This window comes from Pelodiscus sinensis, chromosome 11 (assembly GCF_049634645.1).
Source record: "Pelodiscus sinensis isolate JC-2024 chromosome 11, ASM4963464v1, whole genome shotgun sequence".
Classification (NCBI taxonomy): Eukaryota; Metazoa; Chordata; order Testudines; family Trionychidae; genus Pelodiscus; species Pelodiscus sinensis.
Genome location: NC_134721.1, coordinates 20247967 through 20269551, shown reverse-complemented (window position 1 = coordinate 20269551; position 21585 = coordinate 20247967). Strand labels below are relative to the sequence as shown.

Here is a 21585-nt window from a genome sequence, read left to right as displayed (position 1 = left end):
TGTTTAGTGTTGAACAAATGGCATGGTGTGCTGTGTTCTGGATTAGGGCACACTACATTATTGTCGAATGAAAATTTAGGATTGGATAGTGGAAGTTAATTTTGTAACATGCATTCATTTTTTCTCCAGCCAGGAATAAACCTGGGAGTTCTTTGTGATATTTTAAATCAGACTTGATACTGTGAACTAGCTGTTGAGTGTTTCCAAAAAATCATATGATTGCTTTCAAGAATGGGCCTATAAAAACAGGACACCCCAGGACAGTTGTGCCGTATGCCTTTCCCAAAGTTGTATATGTATTTTGGCTCCTTATTAAATCCTCCTGGCTAATTGGTCTAGAGCAAAACTCTAACAATGTCCTACAAATGTATTTATACATTTTTCACTTCCATGTATTTATACAAACAATTCTGAGTATACCATGACTTCGCTATTTCCTTGTGCAGTCCTGTGATACAGAATGTGTGTTTTCAATGTTGTCTGTCTTAGCTGTGCCGGAGTTTCCTCTGGGAGAGGCAGCCCTTTGGTGTTAAAACCTCCATGGGATACAGACTGGCATTACTTAGTCTGTTGCCTTTAGTGTATAAAATGCATCTTGCTTAGTCACCTCATCACCATACAAGTCATCTGTCTTTGTTCAGTGAAGCTTTGTGTAATATTTGTTAATACGGTAATTCATAAGGCTGCATCTGCTCAAGCCTTTCTCACCATCTTTACTTCCTGAAAAATTTTGTGCAGGAATGAACTGTAGTTATTGAAAGTGATGCCATTTCAATGGCAGTTGAACACCTACCTCCCTTAAATTCTTTGATGTTACTTACATAAAGTAGCTGCAGTAAACTAACATGTTATGCATTCCCTGTGGCTTTTATTGTTGTGAACAGGAAAATCCTTACTCAGCTCAATTTGAATGTAACTATGCTGAGAATTTAGCATGATCTCAGATTCAGTTAGCATTAGTGATCACTATATAAAAAAGAAGCACCCATGATAATTTCCCCCCATAAATATATTCTGAACACCAGAGAAGTGCTGTCAAATTCTAAAATCCCATGGTCTTCTTTCCTACAACTCCATCAACATACTGCAGCAGGAAAGTAAAACAGTAAGATCAGAAAGACAGCAACTTCCCTCTTCTTCTCTAACTCCCTCCTCCTCCCTCCCTGTGCCCCTCTGGGAACCAGGATGTCTGGCAACCCTGCACCTAGAGGCAGATCACTGTAGCTGTAGGTTTCTTTTCAGAGCAATTTGTACTGCTGAAAAGGATTCTACTGAAAAGCCGAGCTGCGGTGTGCACTAAATCTTTATTGGTATAGGCTGGTCTTCGCTATGAAGTCTCCTGCATTAACATCACAGTATGATGCTCACCACAGAGCTATTCGCACAGAGGTAAGGAGGAAAAGTCCTGGACCAAAGGAAGCTAGAGGAAGAAAACTGAGGGAGGCTGCAATGAAATGCTATTCAATCCAAAACTGCCAGGAGAGAGACATGGTAAGTTGGAGCAGGCTCCCCACACACTTGAAATATAACATTGAAATAATGGTGACTAGTCTCATTGTATTTATCATTGATTGGTCTACAGCTTTCTCTGACCAGTTCTTATTTCCTGGTCTGCAGTGGTGCTTTTGGAACTGGATTTCCAGCACTACCTTTTATCTAAAGTGGGTTTGACATCTTACCATTGTTATGTTGTGCTTAATTATTCTGCTGCTAGAATAGATCAGCTCTCACTCTTGTCAGTGTGGTTTAAAACACTAATCTTAATAAAAAGTACTTGGGAACTAGGAAAAAGAAAATTAGATCAAGTCATTCCTTTTTAAGGGCAGCATGTAGCACCCAGTAGAAGAAAAAATCTAATAGTGATTTCAAATGCAGTTTTCTTAAAAAAAATAAAATGATTCCACTTTTTAATTTTAGGATTCAGCCCCTTTGTCTCTGCTATTGTAGAATGAGAGTGTTTGAGGGTCCTGATATAAGGCCTGTTGGTAATCTGCAACAGATCAATTATCTCTGATCTGTGTCCTCTCCCTCCCTCCTATCTTCCTCACCTCACATAGTCCTACACTGTGTGATGGTATGGGCTCTTTGCAGCAGGCACTGTGGTACATAGGGGAATAAACACATCTCAGGTTATTTGAACTTTTGATTTAAAGAACTTATTTAGGATTGCAAGCTCATACTGTTAGTTCATTGCACAATTTACAGATGCAAGTCCTATCAGTTCCTAGTGTTGGAAAAATGCTCCGTATAGGAGATCGGATCATGTGAGCAGGGATACTCAACACCCAGCCTGCAGGCCACATGTGGCCCACAACCCATTTGTTTGTGGCCCACAGTGTGGTTTGGGTTTGGGTTTACTCAGGGCTCAATATGCGGCCCGCAGGTAGGAGCCAAAACAAAAAATTAGTCAATTAGGGCTTCTGTTGATATGTGTTTTAGTAATTAAATTCCTGGACTGTCATTGCTCATTAAAAGTGCTGTCATATGAGTGGAAACTGGATAAATATTACGTTATTAATATCCGCAGAACTGACTTAAATGGGGCCTGTGTGTTGTGTAGTCTTGCCTTAATCTTTGTATTCATGTCTGTCCGTGCAAAAGAATCTATTTGCATATATATTTACATGTATATGCAACCACACTTAGGTTGTGGCCCTCGGCATGTGCTGTGAGTATCACTGTGGCACCGGGGCTTGCAAAGTTGAGAAGCCCTGATGGAGAGACTACTTTGTGTGGTGCCTCAAATCATTTTTTATCAGTATATGATCAATCTGTGAATATAACTTATGCCAGGTTTGTGGCCAGGATTTGAAAAATATTCCTTAGAGCAAGAAAAAGTTGAATTGCCATTTCAGTTATTCTCTCATTTACCAGCTAAGTCAGGTTTTTGTCTCCGTGATACCAGCAGTAACTCCTAAAGTAGAACAGGGAGTCTGAGGTGTCAGATGCTACAGGACTATAAACACAGAATCTTGGTCTCAGTTTTTTGGTGTGTTAAACACTTTTCAAGTCATTGTGACTCCACTTTGGCATATTGATACAGTTGGTTAATCATATAACCCCCTCAACTCAACTTGTCCCTGAGAGTCCTTTTCTAAATTGTTTGCTTTTATCCAGTTAATCAGCCTCTGCGTTGTCTTGTTTAATAGCAAAGTGTCAAAAGGGAAAAAAGTACCAGACAATACATAAGTCTAACATCTTGTGTTTCAGCCTCTAATTCTGTTGCAGCTCTTTCTACTCTTTGTTCTGTGATAGTTTTTCAGTTACTTAAGCATAGGTTTAATACAATAATAGTAATCAAATTGGTGGTAGTAAGCAGTAACAGAAATGACAGGGAAAGGCATTCAGCACGACTAAAATGGAATTCTTGGAGGGGATTAAGGCAGTTTTGTGAAAGTTGAAAAATGAATCACTGAAGTCAGAGATTCTTGGTTTGGTTTGGCAACAATGGGAATCTTATGCTGGTTTTTAAAGGAACCATCTCAGAATGCAATGAGTTGGGAAAAGCTGCAGGAATGTGTGTTCCAAATGGATGAAGAAGATTCCCCACAAAACTGGAAAAGCAGATAAAGGAGATCTAGATTTCTATAGTGAGAGACTTCTATGAATGTACTACATCTTATCAGGAAGAGTTTGTGTGTCATCCTGCCTCTAATGCGAATGAGAAGAGAAGAATAAAGGAAAGGAAATCTACTTGTCCCGGATTGCCTTGCGTGTAATTGGCTGTAGGCACTGAACCTAGGATATTGTATGCTTTGTAAATACTTACCCTTTTGGGGAGGTCATACATTTGAAAATGTCTCTTAAAATTATTTCATTTTTTTCTTTAGTGAATTTAGAATCAAAGTTGCCAGTTTATAAATGATTTTTTCCCCCTAATCTTTAACATGAAAGCTCCCCTGGGATCTGAAGGTAGAGCTGGATTTGGTGGCGCACACATTACCAGGAATTACGAAGTTGGAACAAAATGATTATATGTGAACTAGAATAGAATCCAGCACCCCCATAGCTGTACTGCTTTGCAGCTGTTTGAGTGATAAAGCTATGCCTCAAAATACCCATAGGGAGCTGATCTATTAATCTGTACTGCCTGGGTTCTTTGCTGATCATACAGCACTTTTAAATATTAATTCCTTTTATACATCTTCCATGATTTCACACTGAATAGTTTCAATATAGCCAAGCTTAAAGATGTTTAGTAATTCTCACATTCTGATTAGCAGCATAAATTAATAATCAGTGGAACTCAAATGAGCAGGTGGTCTTTGTTAGATAACCTGTGTGCATCTTTCTCACAGTAGTATTAAGGTCATTATACCTCCATGAATTTCCTTTTGATTATTTCAGGTAATTTGTTAATAGTAACACAGAAGGTTACAAGGAGGCCTACTGTAGTGAAGGGCAAAGTTGAGTGAGGATCCTGGTTTTTTTTAATTCCTCATCTTCTCTACTGTTCACAAATGGACCAAAAATATGGAGTTATGGACATTGAAGGGGAGGGAAATGGGAGCAAAGAAAAATAAATTCTTAAATACAGTTTAAACAGAGTTGCACGTAATAGTAGACAGCTATTTATCGTAAATACTGAAATAAGAAAAGTAAGGTGGGTTATTGCTACAGGTTGGACCTCCCTGGTCCAGCACCCTTTGGACCTGATTAGTCCTGAGCCAGGGAATTTGCTGCACTAGGCAAAGTTCCTTGACATATCCCCTCAGCCCCCAACCCTCAGCACTGCCAGTTCCAGGGCCTCCATTAGCTCCCAATCCTGGTTGGCCCTGCTGTAGCTGCCCCATCTGGACTGCCTGCCAGGCACCAGAAGCTTGCACTGCTATGAGCCCCAGCCATGGGCTACCAGAGCTGTTGCTAGCTCCGGCCCCAGTCCTGGTCCCTCTTTCATGGTCTGGCTCTGGTCCCAGTCCAGTTGCCACAGGCTCCCAGGAGCTGGTGGAGGCTGCCAGTTTTGGGAGGTGCAACCTGTATAATGTTCCTCATGGGGGTATCCTCCATTTACACACTGGTCTTTTGAAGCTTACCCAAAGATATGAATAGCTGAGAGAGACTGGAAAGGAAAACTTCACATAGTTCTCAAAAATTCCACCAGTGATGCAGAGGAGTGGCTAGGAGTGAGTTATGTATAACCATTATATTTTATATATTAACTATTAACAGGAAAAAGAATCCCACTTTGTCAAGTACTACCTTGTCTCAAAAGTGCGAGACACATTTCAAATTACTAAGAATCAACAGTCAATAATTTCTTTTGCTTCCTTACTGAGCAAACCTGATTTCTAGTTTAAACCACATCTGTTTCAAGGTCTAATTGAAACATCAGCCTTGATGATATTTCAGCAGAGGCTTCTTACGCAGTACTTAGTGGTATAAACCTTTTATTCCCACTAATGTCATTATTGAATAATTAGCAGTCAGTATTTATATTACATTTATAAAAAAAAAGACAAGTAAATTATGCTGGATTTTATGCATTATACCAGAGAAAAGTGGCTTTCAATTATGTAAGTGGGATCAGTGGATATTTTGATTGAAACTTCATTTGTCAATATAGAAATTAGTTTTTTTTACAGCATAAGAAATCCCCTATGGAATTAAGCACCAGACTAACTTTTAAGAGTGCATTTTAACATACCATTTTTTACTCTCCTGGGTAAGGCTTAAGTATGCAATTTTTCTTATGCACTCTTAGTTTATGATTAAGCTTTTCAACTAATCAAAGAAGGCATTCCCATTAATAGCTATGAAAACTCTTAAGGAGCAAGTTATTATTTGTAGATTTGAGTTGTCTGTTTTTGAGCCAAGCAGAGTTGTTAAGGGGTTAAAATAGGGACTGGAAGTCAGGACTCCTGGGGATTTAAATCCCCGTTTCATTGACTATGCCCAATAAACTACTTTACATGGCTCCGTCTAGACGTACCCCTGGATTCCATCCTTTAATATGCCACTAACTAGCAAGAACTGAAAGCTTTTAGGAAATATGCTAATGAGTTCTGGATAAGCCTATGCCACAGTATACCATCTGCAGGATATGCTGGAAATGGAAAATCATGTATGATGGTATTAAGAGCTCTTGGCCCAATCATATCCAAAGTAGCTCCTATCATATCTAAAGATGGTCACATAATGAGGAACACTTCACAGATGATGGCATGTTGGGTAGAACATTATTTAAGAACATAAGAACGGCCATCTTGGATCAGATCAAAGGTCCATTTAGCCCAATATCCTTTCTTCCAACAGTGACCAATGCCAGATGCCCCAGAGGAAGTGAACGGAACAGATAATCATAATATGATCCCTCTCCCATAATTCATTTCCAGCTTCTGACAAACAGAGGCCAGGGACACCATTCCTATCCATCCTGACCTAACCTCCATGAATTTATCTAGTTCTCTTTAAAAGCCTGTTAAAGTGCTGGTCTTCACAACATCCTCTGTCAAAGAGTTCCACAGGTTGATTGTGCACTGCGTGAAGAACTTCCTTAAGTTTATTTTAAACTTGCTATCTATTAATTTTGTTTGGTTGACCCCTACTTTTTATGTTATAGGAACAAGTAAATAACTTTTTCTTATTCACTTTCTCCACACTAGTCATGATTTTATAGGCCTCTATCATATCCCCCTTAGTCTCCTCTTTCCTAAGCTGAAAAGTCCTAGTTTTTTTAATTGCTCTTCATATGGCAGACATTCCAAACCCCTAATCATTGTTGTTGCTCTTTTCTGAACCTCTTCCAATGCCAATATACTTTTTTTGAGATGAGGCAACCACATCTGTACGCAGTATTCAGGATGTGAGCGTACTGTGGTTTTATAGAGAGGCAGTAAGATATTCTTTGTCTTATTCTCTATCCCTTTTTTAATGATTCCTAACGTTCTACAGGAGGCACCCGCTTTACAACGGCCCGATATATGACCCTCCGCACTTACAACATTTTCCATAAGTGCGAAAGGGGCAGAAATCCCCCGACTTATGTCCTTGGCCCCACATTTAAGACGGCGTATAACACCTGTCATAAATGCGGGCTTGAGTTACAACGCTCCCCCGAATTGTGACGCTATCCCTGGAGCCAATCGCATTGCAAGTCGGGAGTGGCCTGTATTTGCTATTTAGATCTGTATTCTGCTAATAACGTCATCACTGATAACACACCTGAAGATATCTCAAAGTTTGATATAGTAATTGAGCTTTTGAGGAACCAAGCATTGAAGAGCTTGATAAGGTTTTAGGTTATCTCATTATTGGAAAAGCAACTAGAAAAGACAGTCTTCTGGCAGAACTACTCAAATGTGGGAAATTACCTATCTCTTCCTTCAATGTTCCTCTGATGCAAATATTACCCTTCACTAAAACCAAGGAGATAAAGGAGATTCTAACAACTTAAAGTGATGCTTATGTAGCCACCTGTTAAGATTCTAATCGCCTACAGTGTGCAGCACTAACTTCTGACAACAGCAGGATCTTGGGTAAGTCACCATCTTACGAAGCCAGTCATTAAAACTGAACTACAGGCAGTCCCCGGGTTACATACAAGATAGGGACTGTAGGTTTGTTCTTAAGTTGAATCTGTATGTAAGTCGGAACTGGCGTCCAGATTCAGACACTGCTGAAACTGACCGCCAGTTCTGACTTACATACAGAATCAACTTAAGAACCCCAGGTGTCCCCAAGTCAGCTGCTGCTGAAACTGATCAGCAGCTGATTCCAGGAAGCCCGGGGCAGAGCAACTCTGCCTGGGGCTTCCTGTAGTCAGCGCTGGTCAGTTTCAGCAGAAGCTGACTTGGGGACACCTGGGGCAGAGCAGCTGGGGTGCTGCTGGGTTGCTCCAGTAGCGCCGCTCCTCGGTGCTACTGGACCAACCCAGCAGCACCCCATCTGCTCTGCCCCAGGCGTCCTGATTCAGCCACTGCTGAAACTGACCAGCAGCGGCTGAATCAGGACCTGGGGCAGAGCAGCTGGGGTGCTGCCGGGTTGGTCCAGTAGTGCCCAGAGCGGGCGCTGCAGGACCAATCGGCAGCGCCCCAGCTGCTCTGCCCCAGAGTCCAAAACAAAAGCCTGGTCTGCTGGGGGGGGGGGGGGGGAGCACACTAGCTGCGCCCCCCCCCCCCCCCAGCAGACCAGGGACATGGGGAGCAGAGCCGCAGCGGCAGCGGGGTGCCGCGCCTCTGAGGCTTTGCTCTGGCAAAGCCGCAGCGGCAGCGGGGTGCCGCGCCTCTGAGGCTTTGCTCTGGCAAAGCCTCAGAGGCGAGGGACCCCGCCGCGGCTGCGGCTTCAGTCCCGGTGCCTGTGGTCTGCTGGGAACGGTCCCCAGCAGACCACAGGCACCCAGACTGAAGCGGCAGCAGCGGCGGTTCCCCGCGCCTCTGAGGCTTTGCTCTGGCAAAGTCTCAGAGGCGCGGGACCCCCCCGCGGCTGCGGCTTCAGTCCGGGAGCCTGTGGTCTGCTGGGGACTGTCCCCAGCAGACCACAGGCACCCAGACTGAAGCGGCAGCAGCGGCGGTTCCCCGCGCCTCTGAGGCTTTGCTCTGGGAAAGCCTCAGAAGCGCGGGAACCCGCCTGGTGCCCCTGGTCTGCTGGAGACGGTCTCCAGCAGACCAGGGGCACCGGAGCAGCTTACGAACGGGGCTTTCTCGCCCCGACCTCCGGGGCGAGAAAGCTCCGTTCGTAAGTGCGGATCCGACATAAGTCGGATCCGCGTAAGTCGGGGACTGCCTGTAATTGATTTTTAGACCATGAAAACATACCAGTGTAAGATTTACTGACAGCATTTTTAATTTGTTATAATTGTTTATAAATTTTTAAATACCCTTTATTCATACAGAGACGTTTGGAGCCTCCCAATAAAAGCACCAATACTTAAGTTTCTCAATGACTAGAAATTGCTAACTGAGGTGAAAGTTATTTTAAGCAGATTGTAAAATGATGAACATGTCCTGAAAGATTGGACACATGGCATCAGGGCAGTGAGACAGGAGGAGGTCCCTTTTAAAATTTAGCAACTTGATTTTTGATCATCTTAATAGTGGAAGGTGGTTACCACTGTGTCAGAGGTGTCATTTTTCATTTTTTCTAAATAAGACTTGTAAAACCCAGAAGAGGTGGAAATTGAGGCATATAACGAGGCTTGATACTGGGAGAACAGTCTGAATGTTTTCTGCAGGGATTACTGGTCTTGGGTTCACTACAGTGTTAGCACAAGTTAGTACACATCTGTTACTGAACCCAAACTAGCCTCGCTTCAGTGAGAGCCTACACTGCAAAACAACTCTGGAGTTACAATGAAAGTATATCTACACTGCAGTTAAACTGTGGCTGGCTCAGGGAGAGGGTCCATTTCATTGCAATATAGATTTCCGGGTTCAGGCTGGTATGTGGGCTCTAGGGTTCTGCAAGGTAGGAGGGTTCCAAAGCCCAAGTCTGATGTACATCACAACGAAACAGCCCCCTAGCCAGAGCAGCTGGTATATACCAGCTGCAAGTATCTCATTGTAATGTAGACCTACCCTGAATGATTGTGTTAGCTGCTGATGAGTTTGTAATTTGAGCTGTTGCATCACAACTGCATTACTGACAGGAACACCAGCATTACTTGGACTTCAAAATATCACCCCATCTTTGACAGGCTAGTTAGCACAAGCTTAAGGTAACACTCAAGTTATAGTCAATCTAACTTCTGTGAAGACACAAATGTCTATTAATATTTTAGTATGTCTTACAATATTTTTTCTCTATATTGGGGCACTTTCTTGTTGTTTGGCAGAGATGCTTACCAAATATAGCAGTGAGGTTGGTGGGAGTTATTAGCTTGGCATCAGAGTGTACCTTGGTGTGGAGCTCTCCGAAGTTGGAACCACAGCAAAGTAGATAATGATTACAAGTCCTGAGACGAACAGCATATGACCTATTCAGGAGTATATCAGGAGCTGGTGACATACTCCTGAATCCAGGAGGTGTATGATACACTATGTTCTGTTGACATTGATACCAGTCCTCATCGTTTGATTGCATACATTACTGGCAGTCAAGCTTGATTAGCAATTAACTGAACACAAGCACTGTACAAACAATCTTTTTCTGGTACTCTTAAGTTGGATAAACATGATTTTAAGTAACTTCCTCCTTTGGGAAGGTCTGACCATTGGAGGGGTTATTTGAAGGTCATTTATCATTTAATAACTGACCATGGATCCCTTAACGTGATTGTAAGCTGCTGCCTCACTTTCAACTAATGATCCCCAAAACACATACAGCACTCGTTAGGTTCCTTGCTAAGAGCATACAATTCTTGTCTAATTACTTTTCCTCCTTGAAGAGTTCTGTACCCATGTTAGAGCCCTCAATCTAGTCTGTTCTATCAGAATCAAGACCTTATGGGAATAGTGAGCATCCTGACTAAAGAGGACTCCGGAAGCTTGTTCCACAGCCCTTTAGTGTAATTCCTAGATTGCCCAGAAGGGGTCATTGCAGATGCACTTGCAGCCTCTGTCCAATTGGGAAGTTAAGGCATGTGTACACTAGGGAATTATTTCAAAATAACTTATTTCGAAATAACTACTGGAAAAAAAACTAGTTTGAAATAAGCTTATTCTGCATGGAAATTAGGAGTTTTCATATAGAAATACCCAGTACCTTATTTTGAAATAATGGGCTTGGGTAGTGTGGGGGGACACCTTGTTATTTTGAAATGCCCTAGTGTAGACCAGGGCTAAGACTGAAATTATAGCTGACTTTACCACTGTGACCCCATTTTCATCCATTCAAAGCTTTTCCATACATTCTCTGATTTAAAATAGTTTAATATTTTCAAATCTGGCAGAAGGTATTAAGGTGGGTTTTGTTTGCCAGATTTGTCCTCTCAATTCACAACTTTCCATACTGTTCTTTATCTTTTAGGTGCTAAATCTATTTGCTTTCTTATTTCAGCATCTGTTGTTAAAAGGCCTGGGAAGTAAAGGTCTCTCTCACATACACATGCTTTTACAGTTGGAGAAATTAAGGCAGAGGATACAGTTTGCCCACAGCTGCTAGACAGAGTTGACACACAGTCATGTGAGGGTGAAGGTGGAGTTTTGGCTTTCAGTCTTGTGCTCTGATCAAAAAATTCTTTTTTTATAACTGTCCTTATTACTTTCCAGTTAACAGGAAACACTTTCCCTCGTTTTATTAATTTTCAGAGACCAAGAACTTCACATGTCCTCCTGTCTGTGTCAGTGACTAGATGTATTTTTAGAGGGCTCAGAAATGCTTGTGATGTGTTCATGTGACAAGGGCAGTTCACTTGTTTGGAGTTGCTGTTGATTTCTAGAATATCCATTCAGGGCTTTTGCCAACATACACAGGGTACTTCTTGCTTCATATTACAGTGATACTGCTTTGTCAGGATAGAATTTAGCCCAGCATGGCTAGAAGCTTGTCTCTGCTAACTTCATTCTGTAGTACAGCATGTTCAAGCAAAGGAAAGGCATTTGCATAGACTGTAAAATTCCTTCCCTCAAGAACCAGCATGGAAACCTCACTGACTTCTTCGGAAACAGTATGTTTTTTTTCTTTTCCCCCTCCAGCGTGGTGTGATACTGAATTGTAAGTTTGCTAGATAGACGTGTGAATAGGCAATTAATATCTGGGTTCAACATTTCTGTCAGGCACGGTTTTCAGCATCTGGTATTCACACTCTAAAATTCTGTGTAATAGCTACCATTTACTACTGCAAACGAAAAAAAAATTAAATCTCATGTACTTTCATTTCTCTTGTGTAACTAAATAAGCACATTTCTTTATCTTTTTGGATTTGTGTGGAGAGACTTGGAACTTGGGGCAGCAACAAATATTGCAATGTACAATTCTGAGTATTAAAACTAATTATGCTACTGACTAATTTTTAAAACGTTAGTTCAGTTTTATTGTGTGAATGGATCTAGTAATGGGAGGTTGTTCATGTGCAAAATAAAGCTGTGTTTTGGTTCAATTCCTGATTAGAAATTTTTTTATATAAAGGTCTTGGTTTTTTGGTTCCTCATTATATTTTTTCCAGTTATGTTTAGTGACTTTTTTCTTCCTGATAGCTGAGGTCAGACTTTCCTGCAGCAATACACAATAGATGCAGAACTTGCGTCTCAAGCAGCACAGATTTGCCTACCAGTAGGCCCAGAGGAAGCAAATTTACTTGCATTGATATTTAGGATTATTTTTTAAAAATTAGCATAAACATCTGTTATCTTCTAGTATATAGGCAAGTTTATTCACATAACTCCTTGCTCTTCAAGTAAAGAATCTACTGTTTCTGGCATTTCTCCACCTGTGTTTCCTGGTTTTACAAGCAATCTTTATGGATGACACTGAAATCAGGTGATTGAACAGTGTAACAGTGCTGCTTCTCTGACTCCTGGCAAGTAGGACTTAAAACTATCTGAGATTAAATTATTTTTGCAGTACCTTAAATTGTCTGTAAATGCTACTAGCAGTGAAAATACTTAATGTTTACTAGTTTGTGGAATCCAAATACAGGTTTTTCCACACAGCGGGTGTAACTTATTTTCTGTCTTACCGGTTAATGTTTTCAATATAGGCTTTGTTTGAAAACAATTAAGGGTTTTTTTATGCTCCCTCTTTTGAGTCAGCAATCCTGACACATCTCCATTTGTTTTTAGGGGTTATAAAAGGTCAGCCTGTTGTGGCTGCATCTAGCTTACCATCCAACCACAACTTGTATCAGGAGATATCAGAGGAGGGAAGGGGGGGAAGGAGATCCATAGGAATGAAAATGACATACTGTATTGGCTTCTGTGCTCTTACTCACAGAGCACAGAGCTGCTTTGTTGGGACAGAATGTCAAAATACCCAAAGCATTTAAACTATTTGCATTTATTTGTGTATGCTTTCTTTCCTATTGCTCTGATCAGACTAGCATCTCGAGCCATTACAACTCCAAAGGTGACTGGCAAAGAAAGAAATGGCGTTTGTGCACATGTAGGTTTTTATGATTTATAGAAAAGGCCTGAATGTGTTTTATTTTAAAAAATGTGTTTTCAATTGGAAATTCAGATGATGTTTAGACTGGTAGGCAGTGACTGGAGAACTAGTATGAGAGACTAATGAAAGCTGAGTTGTTGAGAGGGGAAGGACTTTAGTGTGTCTGCTAAAATCTTTTTGGTGATAGTTTTAATTTAGTTAGTAATATTTTGACTAAGGAAGCTTTTGTTAAAGAATCATCACCTTTATTCCGTCCAATAAGGTGTAGAGGTCTTGCAGGAAACAGATTGCAAGCCTCCTAATAATTCTCCCACCATCAAGAAAGATTATCCTTTAGAGTCCTCATATTTCTAATGTTTAGGAGAAAAGGGGTGTGTGAGAAATTGGGGTGGTGAAAAGGAAACCTTTTATGCCCATCTTTTATACATCATAAAGAAACAAAAAGGGGCACAAGATGAAATTTTAAAACCAAACCAACCATTTAGCAGGTCACCTTTAACAGAATGAATATCATTTTTTATTGCTGAAAATAATGGCAGAATTGGAATTTGTGCATTAAGAAAACGTTTCTTTAGTATTGTCATTTCTGAGATTTTTATACTAGATCATTAAAGAGTTTCAGCACAGGACAAGGCCATGTCATTGATACTATCTGCTGCTACAAAACAGAAATGTATAGCTCTCTTAAATTGGTAAGAGAAACTATTTACTCTGGGGAACAGTCTGAATTTGAAGCAATAGTATTAATTCTAATCCTGTGTATCTAGTTCAGTGGTTTTCAAACTGAGAGTTGGGACACCAAAGTGTGCCGTGACCCCTTTTTAATGGTGTCACCATAGTTGGTGTTAGATTGGCTAGAGCCCAGAGCTAAAGGTAAAGTCTGAGCCCAGCTGCCAGGGGCCAGAGCTGAAGCCTGAGGGCTTTAGTTCTGGCTGGCAAGACTCACGTTACAATACCCTTTGTACTTTGGCTTTGTCCCTCACCCTTGTCCACAGGGCAACGCAGGGCTCAGGCTTCAGTTCCTTCCCAGGTTGTGTAGTAGTTTTTGTTGTCAGAAGGGGGTTGCAGTGCAGTGAAATTTGAGAACCCCGTATCTAGTTGATAACTCATCAGATAGTCAATGTGAGCTGCAGTCCAGTTTTGCAGAGTGTAATATATCGCGTGATTCAATATTTATTACCTTACATTACCCTGTGCTTTTGTACATGGTACCATGAAACACTGTGGGGAGGCGATCATAAACTAAAAACAGAACGGGAAATATATAGCACCATATTTAAAATGAGAAGTGACTTCATTGTAGGGAGGAAGGGAAGAAGTAGTTCCAGGGATGTGGAAGTAACACAAATAAGAGCATTTTTCGTGCATTATTTGGTAAACCAGAAAGGAAGATGAAAAGAGAACGAGGAGAAGCAGTTTGAAGATGTGGGGAATGTGTGGCTACCAGATCAAAACATAACATGTAGTACATAAAGTATGTATGATCCTTTAGAATTGTATTCAGAGCCCGACAGGAAAACAGTGACAAGTGTCTGGATTCTATGGGTATGCCTATACAGCAAAGAAAAACCTGCATCTGTTCTAAGCCTGCTGTCTTCGGGGCTGTTTCGTGCTTGTGTAGACTTTCAGGCTGGGGCCTGGACTTTGGGACCCTCCCTACCTACAGAGCCCAGGCACTAGTCAAAGCCTGGAAACCTACACAGCAATGAAACAGCCCTGCAGCCTGTGTTCTGCAATCCCAAATTGGCTGGCATTGGCCACCCTTGGATTTTTTTTGTCTTTTTAGACACCCTAAAAGGTGAGCTGCTGTTTCCTGAAGTGTGCCCACACAGAGGGAATACTTTCTTGGGTCAGAACTAGGATTTCTGGTTTGACTTCTCATAGAGCAGTACAGCCGCACAGGTGTAGCTGTGCCATCATAGCACTTTAATGAAGACTACAGTGCTGAGAGGAGAGCTTCTCCCAGCAGTGGTAGTTTTATATATGACTTAATGATACAAAGCTGTAGTGTAGACTTAGAAGATAATGGAAGAACTGTAGAAGAGGGAGAACTGATGAATGGATGGTAAAGATTTCAAAAGTGGTAAGGAGAAGTTCTGGCAGTTTTCTGGCAGTTTTCTAGGGATAAGACATCACAAAAGCTGGAAGAGGAAAGGGGATCTTCTGGTCAAAGAAAACTCTAGAGATCTCTGAAGCAAAATGCAGGACAATGTAGCACTTTAAAGACTAACAAGATGGTTTATTAGATGATGAGCTTTCGTGGGCCAGACCCACTTCCTCAGATCAAATAGTGGAAGAAAGTAGTCACAACCATATATACCAAAGGATACAATTAAAAAAATGAACAAATATGAAAAGGACAAATCTAGAGATCTCTGAACTTCAGAGTGGAGATGGGAATGACAGTCAGGCCTAGAAGGAAGTCTTTGTCTCATGAAGCATTCAGTAATTTGTGGTTATGGTGTATTCCAGAATTGACAAGCAGATGATGAAACAGAAAAGGTAACCAAGGTTCTAAAACTAGTTTGGAGCTATCTCAGGAAGATGGGAGATGGTTAAGAGAACAGAGCTGAGATTAGGACTATACCATTCCGTAAAAGAGGAAAAAACTTAAAGCCTATACCAGTCAAGTCTACAGCCAGAGAAGATGGGATAGAATCTCCTCTGTCAGTGAATTGAGTTTTAACGGATCTCGGGTAAAAACTGATCTTATCATCAAATGCCATCAGAGGCTTTTGTCCATGTTACTGATAAGTCAGGTGAAACTTCATATGTTTCTGGGATAAAACTCTCAGTTCATAGTGCCATGTCTATACTTAAACTGCAACAGTGGCACAGCTAACTGTTTTCCTGTTAGCATATATAATCCATCTCCCTGAAAGGCCACTGCTATGTTGACAGAAGAATTCTTCTATCAACCTAGCACCATCAACACTAGGGATTAGGTTCCATAGTTGCATCTCTTGGGGTGCTGATTTTTTTTTGCATGCCTAAAAGATGTAGTTATGCTGATGTGTATTTCGAATGTAGTCCAGCCATGAGTTTAGCAAATATGCCACACTGGGAATTAATTCAGCAGTGATGTCTTGCACATTATTCCTATGTAAAAACAGTCTAAAGAGAAATTGTGTGCCAGTCACTGACTTTCGCAGCCTATTACATAATCCAAACGTTGGTCATGTAAAGAAATTTTGATCAGTATTTAGCACTGAATAGTATCTCTGATGTTTTGCAATAGCAGCAAAATTTTCTCATACCGTCTGTGTAAACAGTGTCCTAGTTCACAGTTTACATTCACATGCTTGGTTTTTGTAGTATGAGGTAATGGGGTTTTTGTAATTGATTCATTCATGTCTCATTCACAACTCATGGTAGATCTTTTTTTAGACTGGCATAAATTATTAGCAACTAATGCATTGTCTTAAGTGTTTGTTTAACCAAGTCCATTTGCTAGAGTTGCAGAGTTTTTAATGTGAAAATTACTTGCTTATGTAAAGTTTTTGTTAGTCTTTCTGCTTGTAGGATTTTTGCAGAGATTTGCTCTGCATGTACCAACATTATACTGGGTATGTAACAAATAATCAGTTGCTTCAGATTTTCAGTGTTTTTAGCCCAGTTCATTGCTGATAAAGCAACAGTCATGGAAACATTAATTAATGCAAGAGAAAAACAACAACAAAAACCTGCTCTGATGCTTTTCATGGGAATTCTGGCTCCATAATCTTTGACAGGGACTCGGGACTCAGAAATTGTGAAATACTTTCTGGGAGCATATTTTTTATTTTATTAAAAAATCTCAGTTATTACTGACTTTTGAGCAAATCTGAGCAGTATTTGTGAATGTAAGCTACACTGCGCACAGATGCACCAACTCTGTCCACACATCTATACAGGCTCGTACAACTGCACATCCACTAATGTGATCTACCCCATCAAATGCCAGCAATACGCCTCTGCCATGTATATTGGCCAAACTGGACAGTGTCTGCAAGAAAGAATTAATAGATACAAATCAGATATCGAAAAAGACAACATACAGAAACCTGTTGGGGAGCATTTAAACTTGCCTGGGTACCCATTAATGGATCTCAAAGTCACCATATTATTTCAAACCAATTTCAAAAGCCAGCTCAACAGGGAAGCTACAGAACTTACATTTATAAGTTGGATTCCTACAACCAAGTCTAAACAAAGACTGTTGGCTGGATGGCCCGCTACATTCCACATCCTAATGGCATAAAAAAGGGTACTTAATGCGAGTACTAAGTATTCTTATCAGCTTCATTTAGCATGGACACTCTAGTTGACAAATTATTTCCCTTTTTTTCTTTTTCTTTCTCTTCCCCCAATCCCATCTCTGTGTTATTTATTTGAAAACTGGACCCCTTAAACTCCATTCATCTGAAGAAGTGGGTTGTGCCCATGAAAGCTCATGATACCATCTACATTTTTTGTCTGTCTCTAAGGTGTTGCAAGATTATGATAAATATTGAAATTTAAAATAGAGGTACCCGTAATGATTAGCATTAAAAGGTACTATAGATCAGGTCCTCCTCTTTGCCCTATTGCATAATACCAGATCACTCAATGAAATTGAAAGGTAACATGAAAATCTGTAGAAAAGGAATTTCATTTTGAATTGAATGTTAAATACCTTGTGACAACAGATTTCACGGGTTTATGTGAGGCTTCATGGTGAATTTAGTGGGATTAAAACAGAATTAGAGCCTTCTATAGGAAAACTGAACATCCACATTTATATTTAAATAGATTTCAAAAGAAATATAGAAGTTGTGTTTTTTATGAGGGACACTGTTACAAAATAAGTTAGGTTGAGAATTTAAAGCACAGTTCTGCACAAGCTTTCCTGCAGATACTCCTTTTCCATGCTGAAGCTATACCTGTGCAGCCCTGTTTTATGGAGAGAAGGAGGTGAATTGCAGTGCCTATTAGTGTTTTACACTGTAATTCCTCCATGTGAACAATGTCAGGGCGAAATAAGATATCTGATTGGGTAAATATAAGTTCCTTTTTAGCTCATGCCTACAGTGATCATACAGGTGTAATAGTACAACCCACTAGTAATGCACACTGCAATTCACACTGTAGTTAACTACAGGACTATATAGACAAGAACTTTGTGAGCACTCTTTTGACAGTTTAGCTCAATCTTTTTGCGAAGTGGATTAAACTGCAGAAAAGAATAGTTTAGAGTAGATGTTCACATATGGAGCTACTGCAGAATAGCTCTTCTGGGCCTTTTCCCTGTGTAAACAAGCTGTTAGAAGGGATTTATCCCATGTTCCATGGGATTAATTTCTAATTGACTGTGGGGGGCGAAAGGAGGCAGTTAGTTCCCCTATAGGTGAGTTAATATGTAATTGTCCATTGCGTGTTTTCTTGCATCTGCTTACGAAGCCTCTGGTATTAGTTACTGTCTGTGATTCAGTTTGACAATTCTTTTGTGTCTGTGTAGAAATCAAGGGCTGGGCATTGCATCGTTTCTGCAGGCCGCTCTTACTATTCAAGCCAGGAGTTCGGTCTCCCCCCACCCTATTCTCATCCACTTCCCTTTTGTTTCTTCCACCTGCCTGCCTCTATTATTTCTTTTGGCAATTGTAGGGGTCAACATTTTAAAGACTCTTGGGATGATGGATAGTGCTGAGTGGGGAAGGGGGGCAGTGTTATGATGGAAGGTGTTAATGGTTTCAATAGCTCGGTCTTTGGTCTATATGTTAAAGTTACACTGTTAAAGCCACTGGGTCTGCTAACCAAATGCTGGGGCTCACCATGTCTCTCCCTTCTATTTTTCCTATTTTCACCAAAATCAACAGAGTTCTGCCCACTCACATCTAGAACATCTCTCTAAAATTATGGAATTGATAGCATGAGCCATTCAAACATTCTATTACATGGAAAGAAATGTCATCAAGCTGAGTGTAGGGCTTCAATTTGCTTGGCCAATTAGCCCACTTACATAGTATATTGAGGCACATAGGAGGAATCTTAGGTGAGTACAAAGATTATAATTCATTGGTTAGAAGATCCTGCAGTGAACATACTAATCTTTTCTGTGTGATGTTTAATCTGAAATGATTAGTGGGTCACTTTGTCTTTTGTAGCTTGAGAGACTGATTAGCTAATAAGAAAATAATAGTAAAATGCACATGGGGTACATCAGTCCCCAACATTTAGATAAGTAACCTGTGATGACTGGCCATTAATCCTTATTAACAATACAATTCAGTTATATATTACTACCCACCCACAGATTTCCACACATTTTGCAAAAGAGGGTTTTATTATTCCCAAGTTACAGATGAATAACAGAGAGGTGAAGTTATTTCCCACCTGCAGAGTGGGGAACAAAATCCAAATAATACCCAAAAGAGTCTTTTTTATGTTGCCAACAGACAGTTGTAACAGGATAGGTGACACTCAAAATATTCACATTGAGTTAGTGCCTAAACATTTTATAGTGATTCCATTATAGGCTGGAGAAACCTATTTTGATGTGAGAAGGGAACAAATTTGAACATTGACTTTTCACGTAGATCAGTAAAGGGTCATTAGCCTTTCTTATAAGAGATCAGTTCATTCCTCAGGTGCTGCTTAGCTAGCAGGAAAGAGAAAGAACCCAGAAGGTTCCATGACAGTTGACAAGTTGATTGTTGTGTGGGTGGACTCTGACAACAGCAATGCACAGTCCAAGATACACGCTGTTTACTGAGAGCGGGTATGAAGCCCCCAGACTGGAGAAATATAAGGTAATTTTGAGATGCTTTGTTCCAACTAATGGAATTCACCTCAGAAAATTATAGGAAGTGGGTGTATTGTAGGTTCCTTCCAGCAGTAGTAGTAATAGCCAAACCTATCTGAAGAGAGAGCCACTGTCAGCTTAATATCAGCATAGTAAAATGAAGGATATCTATGTGGCTTGAAGGGCATATAGCAACAGGCTGGGTTTCCTAGGAAATCTCAACGCTTTTCGGTCATATCCCTTCAGGGATTTCAGCCTGTTCCTTTAAGAACTGCCTTCTTTCTGACCACCTGGCAGTTGCTGAACTCTGCAGTTTTTATTTACCTTTTTACTAGCAGGGTTGCCTAGCATGTCTTTCGGAGGTTTGGGAGACAACCAGCAGCAGCTTAAAGTGGTCATTTGATGGCCTCTTGCTGAAGTTGAAAATCTTTTTCTAAGCAAGGCAGGATTTAAACTCTACTCATATTTTCTTTTGATTTTTCATTGCTGCGGAGGTAGCAAGAATAGCTTCTGAAGCAATATGAGCTGGTGGATCATATTCCTGCTGAGCAAAGATTTGGTTATGCCAGTGGTTTTCAACCTATTTACCATTGTGAGCTGTATATGAGGACCACAATGCGCCGTATCCAATACTACCTGATTGAGCCTGAGACCCTACATGCACTGCAGAATTGTGCTGACTGTGCCACAAGCAGCCTACATGATGCAGGTTGAGAACCCCATTGGGTTATGCAGAGGAGTTTACCTTGCCAATCCTCTCCAGCATGAGAGTGATAATACTGCTCTACAGCCAAAATGCTTCTGAAATAAATGTAGTCAAACTTTACTAATTCTGGGTCACTGAGAACGAAAATGATGCTTAAAATTGTTGATTGGCTCTAGTTTTCAAGATATGCTATTGGGTCAGTATATACGACCCTTGACTTGCAAATGGCGGAGGATAAGTGAGTTATAAAAGGAAGGGATCTCAATTTAAACCAGAAATGACTAAAATACATCTTTGACTGGATCTATGAATAAATCTATGACTGGGTTTGGACAGTACTTGCTTTTTAGGCAAAACAATGAATGATGCAATCTGAATTTGGTATTGCGTCATATGATATGAATTGCATCATGTTATTCCTAGAAGTCATGGATGTTTTGCTGCATAATGGCAATGTTTTGCCATCAATTCCAGTTGGTCATGCAGTCCATATGAAGGAAACCTATGACAACATGAAACAATTTTTGAGGTGCATAAACTATGACCAACATCAGTGGCAGCTTTGTGGCGATTTGAAGATTGTTGCTCTCTTGCTTGGTCTGCAGACTGGATACACACAGTACTGCTGTTTTCTCTGCGAATGGGATAGTTGTGGAAGAGATTCCCACTACATCAAGATAGATTGGCCACTCCGACAGTCATTGGAGCCTGGGAGGAAAAGTGTTCAGCATCCACCACTTGTTGAATCAAGGAAGATTTTGTTACCACCCTTACACATCAAGCTGGGTCTGATGAAGAACTTTGTCAAGGCCATGGACAAAACACAAGCAGCTTTCAAGTACCTCCGTGGAAAATTTCCAAGGTTAAGTGAAGCTAAGATAAAGGAAGGTGTCTTTGTTGGTCCTCAGATTCGTGAACTTCTTCATGATGATGCATTTGACCCTGCACTGCATGGCAAGGAAAAGATGGCATGGAAAGGCTTCCAGTTAGTGGCAATAAATTTTCTCGGAAACAATAAGGCAGACAACTACAGGTGGTTGGTGGAAAACCTCCTCAAGGCATACAAAAGCCTTGGTTGCAACATGTCACTAAAGATACATTTTTTGCACTCTAATCTAGATTTTTTTTTCCCACCGAACTG

At 40.7% G+C, this 21585-nt stretch overlaps 1 protein-coding gene across 17 annotated transcripts in view; it reads left to right on the top strand.

The window, feature by feature from the left end:
- Positions 1–21585, top strand: part of TMCC1 (transmembrane and coiled-coil domain family 1) — a 230927-nt gene that overhangs the window by 147492 nt on the left and 61850 nt on the right. Inside the window, exon 3 of one of the 17 annotated variants that reach the window (XM_014578433.3) lies at positions 1374–1491. The exons of 12 other annotated variants lie outside the window; for them this stretch is intronic. In XM_014578433.3, the coding sequence (XP_014433919.1) occupies positions 1450–1491 (42 nt within the window). In that variant the 5' untranslated portion in view covers positions 1374–1449. Of the gene's footprint in view, positions 1–4; positions 1492–10474; positions 11543–16445; positions 19746–21585 lie in introns of those variants that run through there. 4 more of the 17 variants (XM_075938748.1, XM_014578432.2, XM_014578437.3 and 1 more) reach the window with 4 other exon arrangements.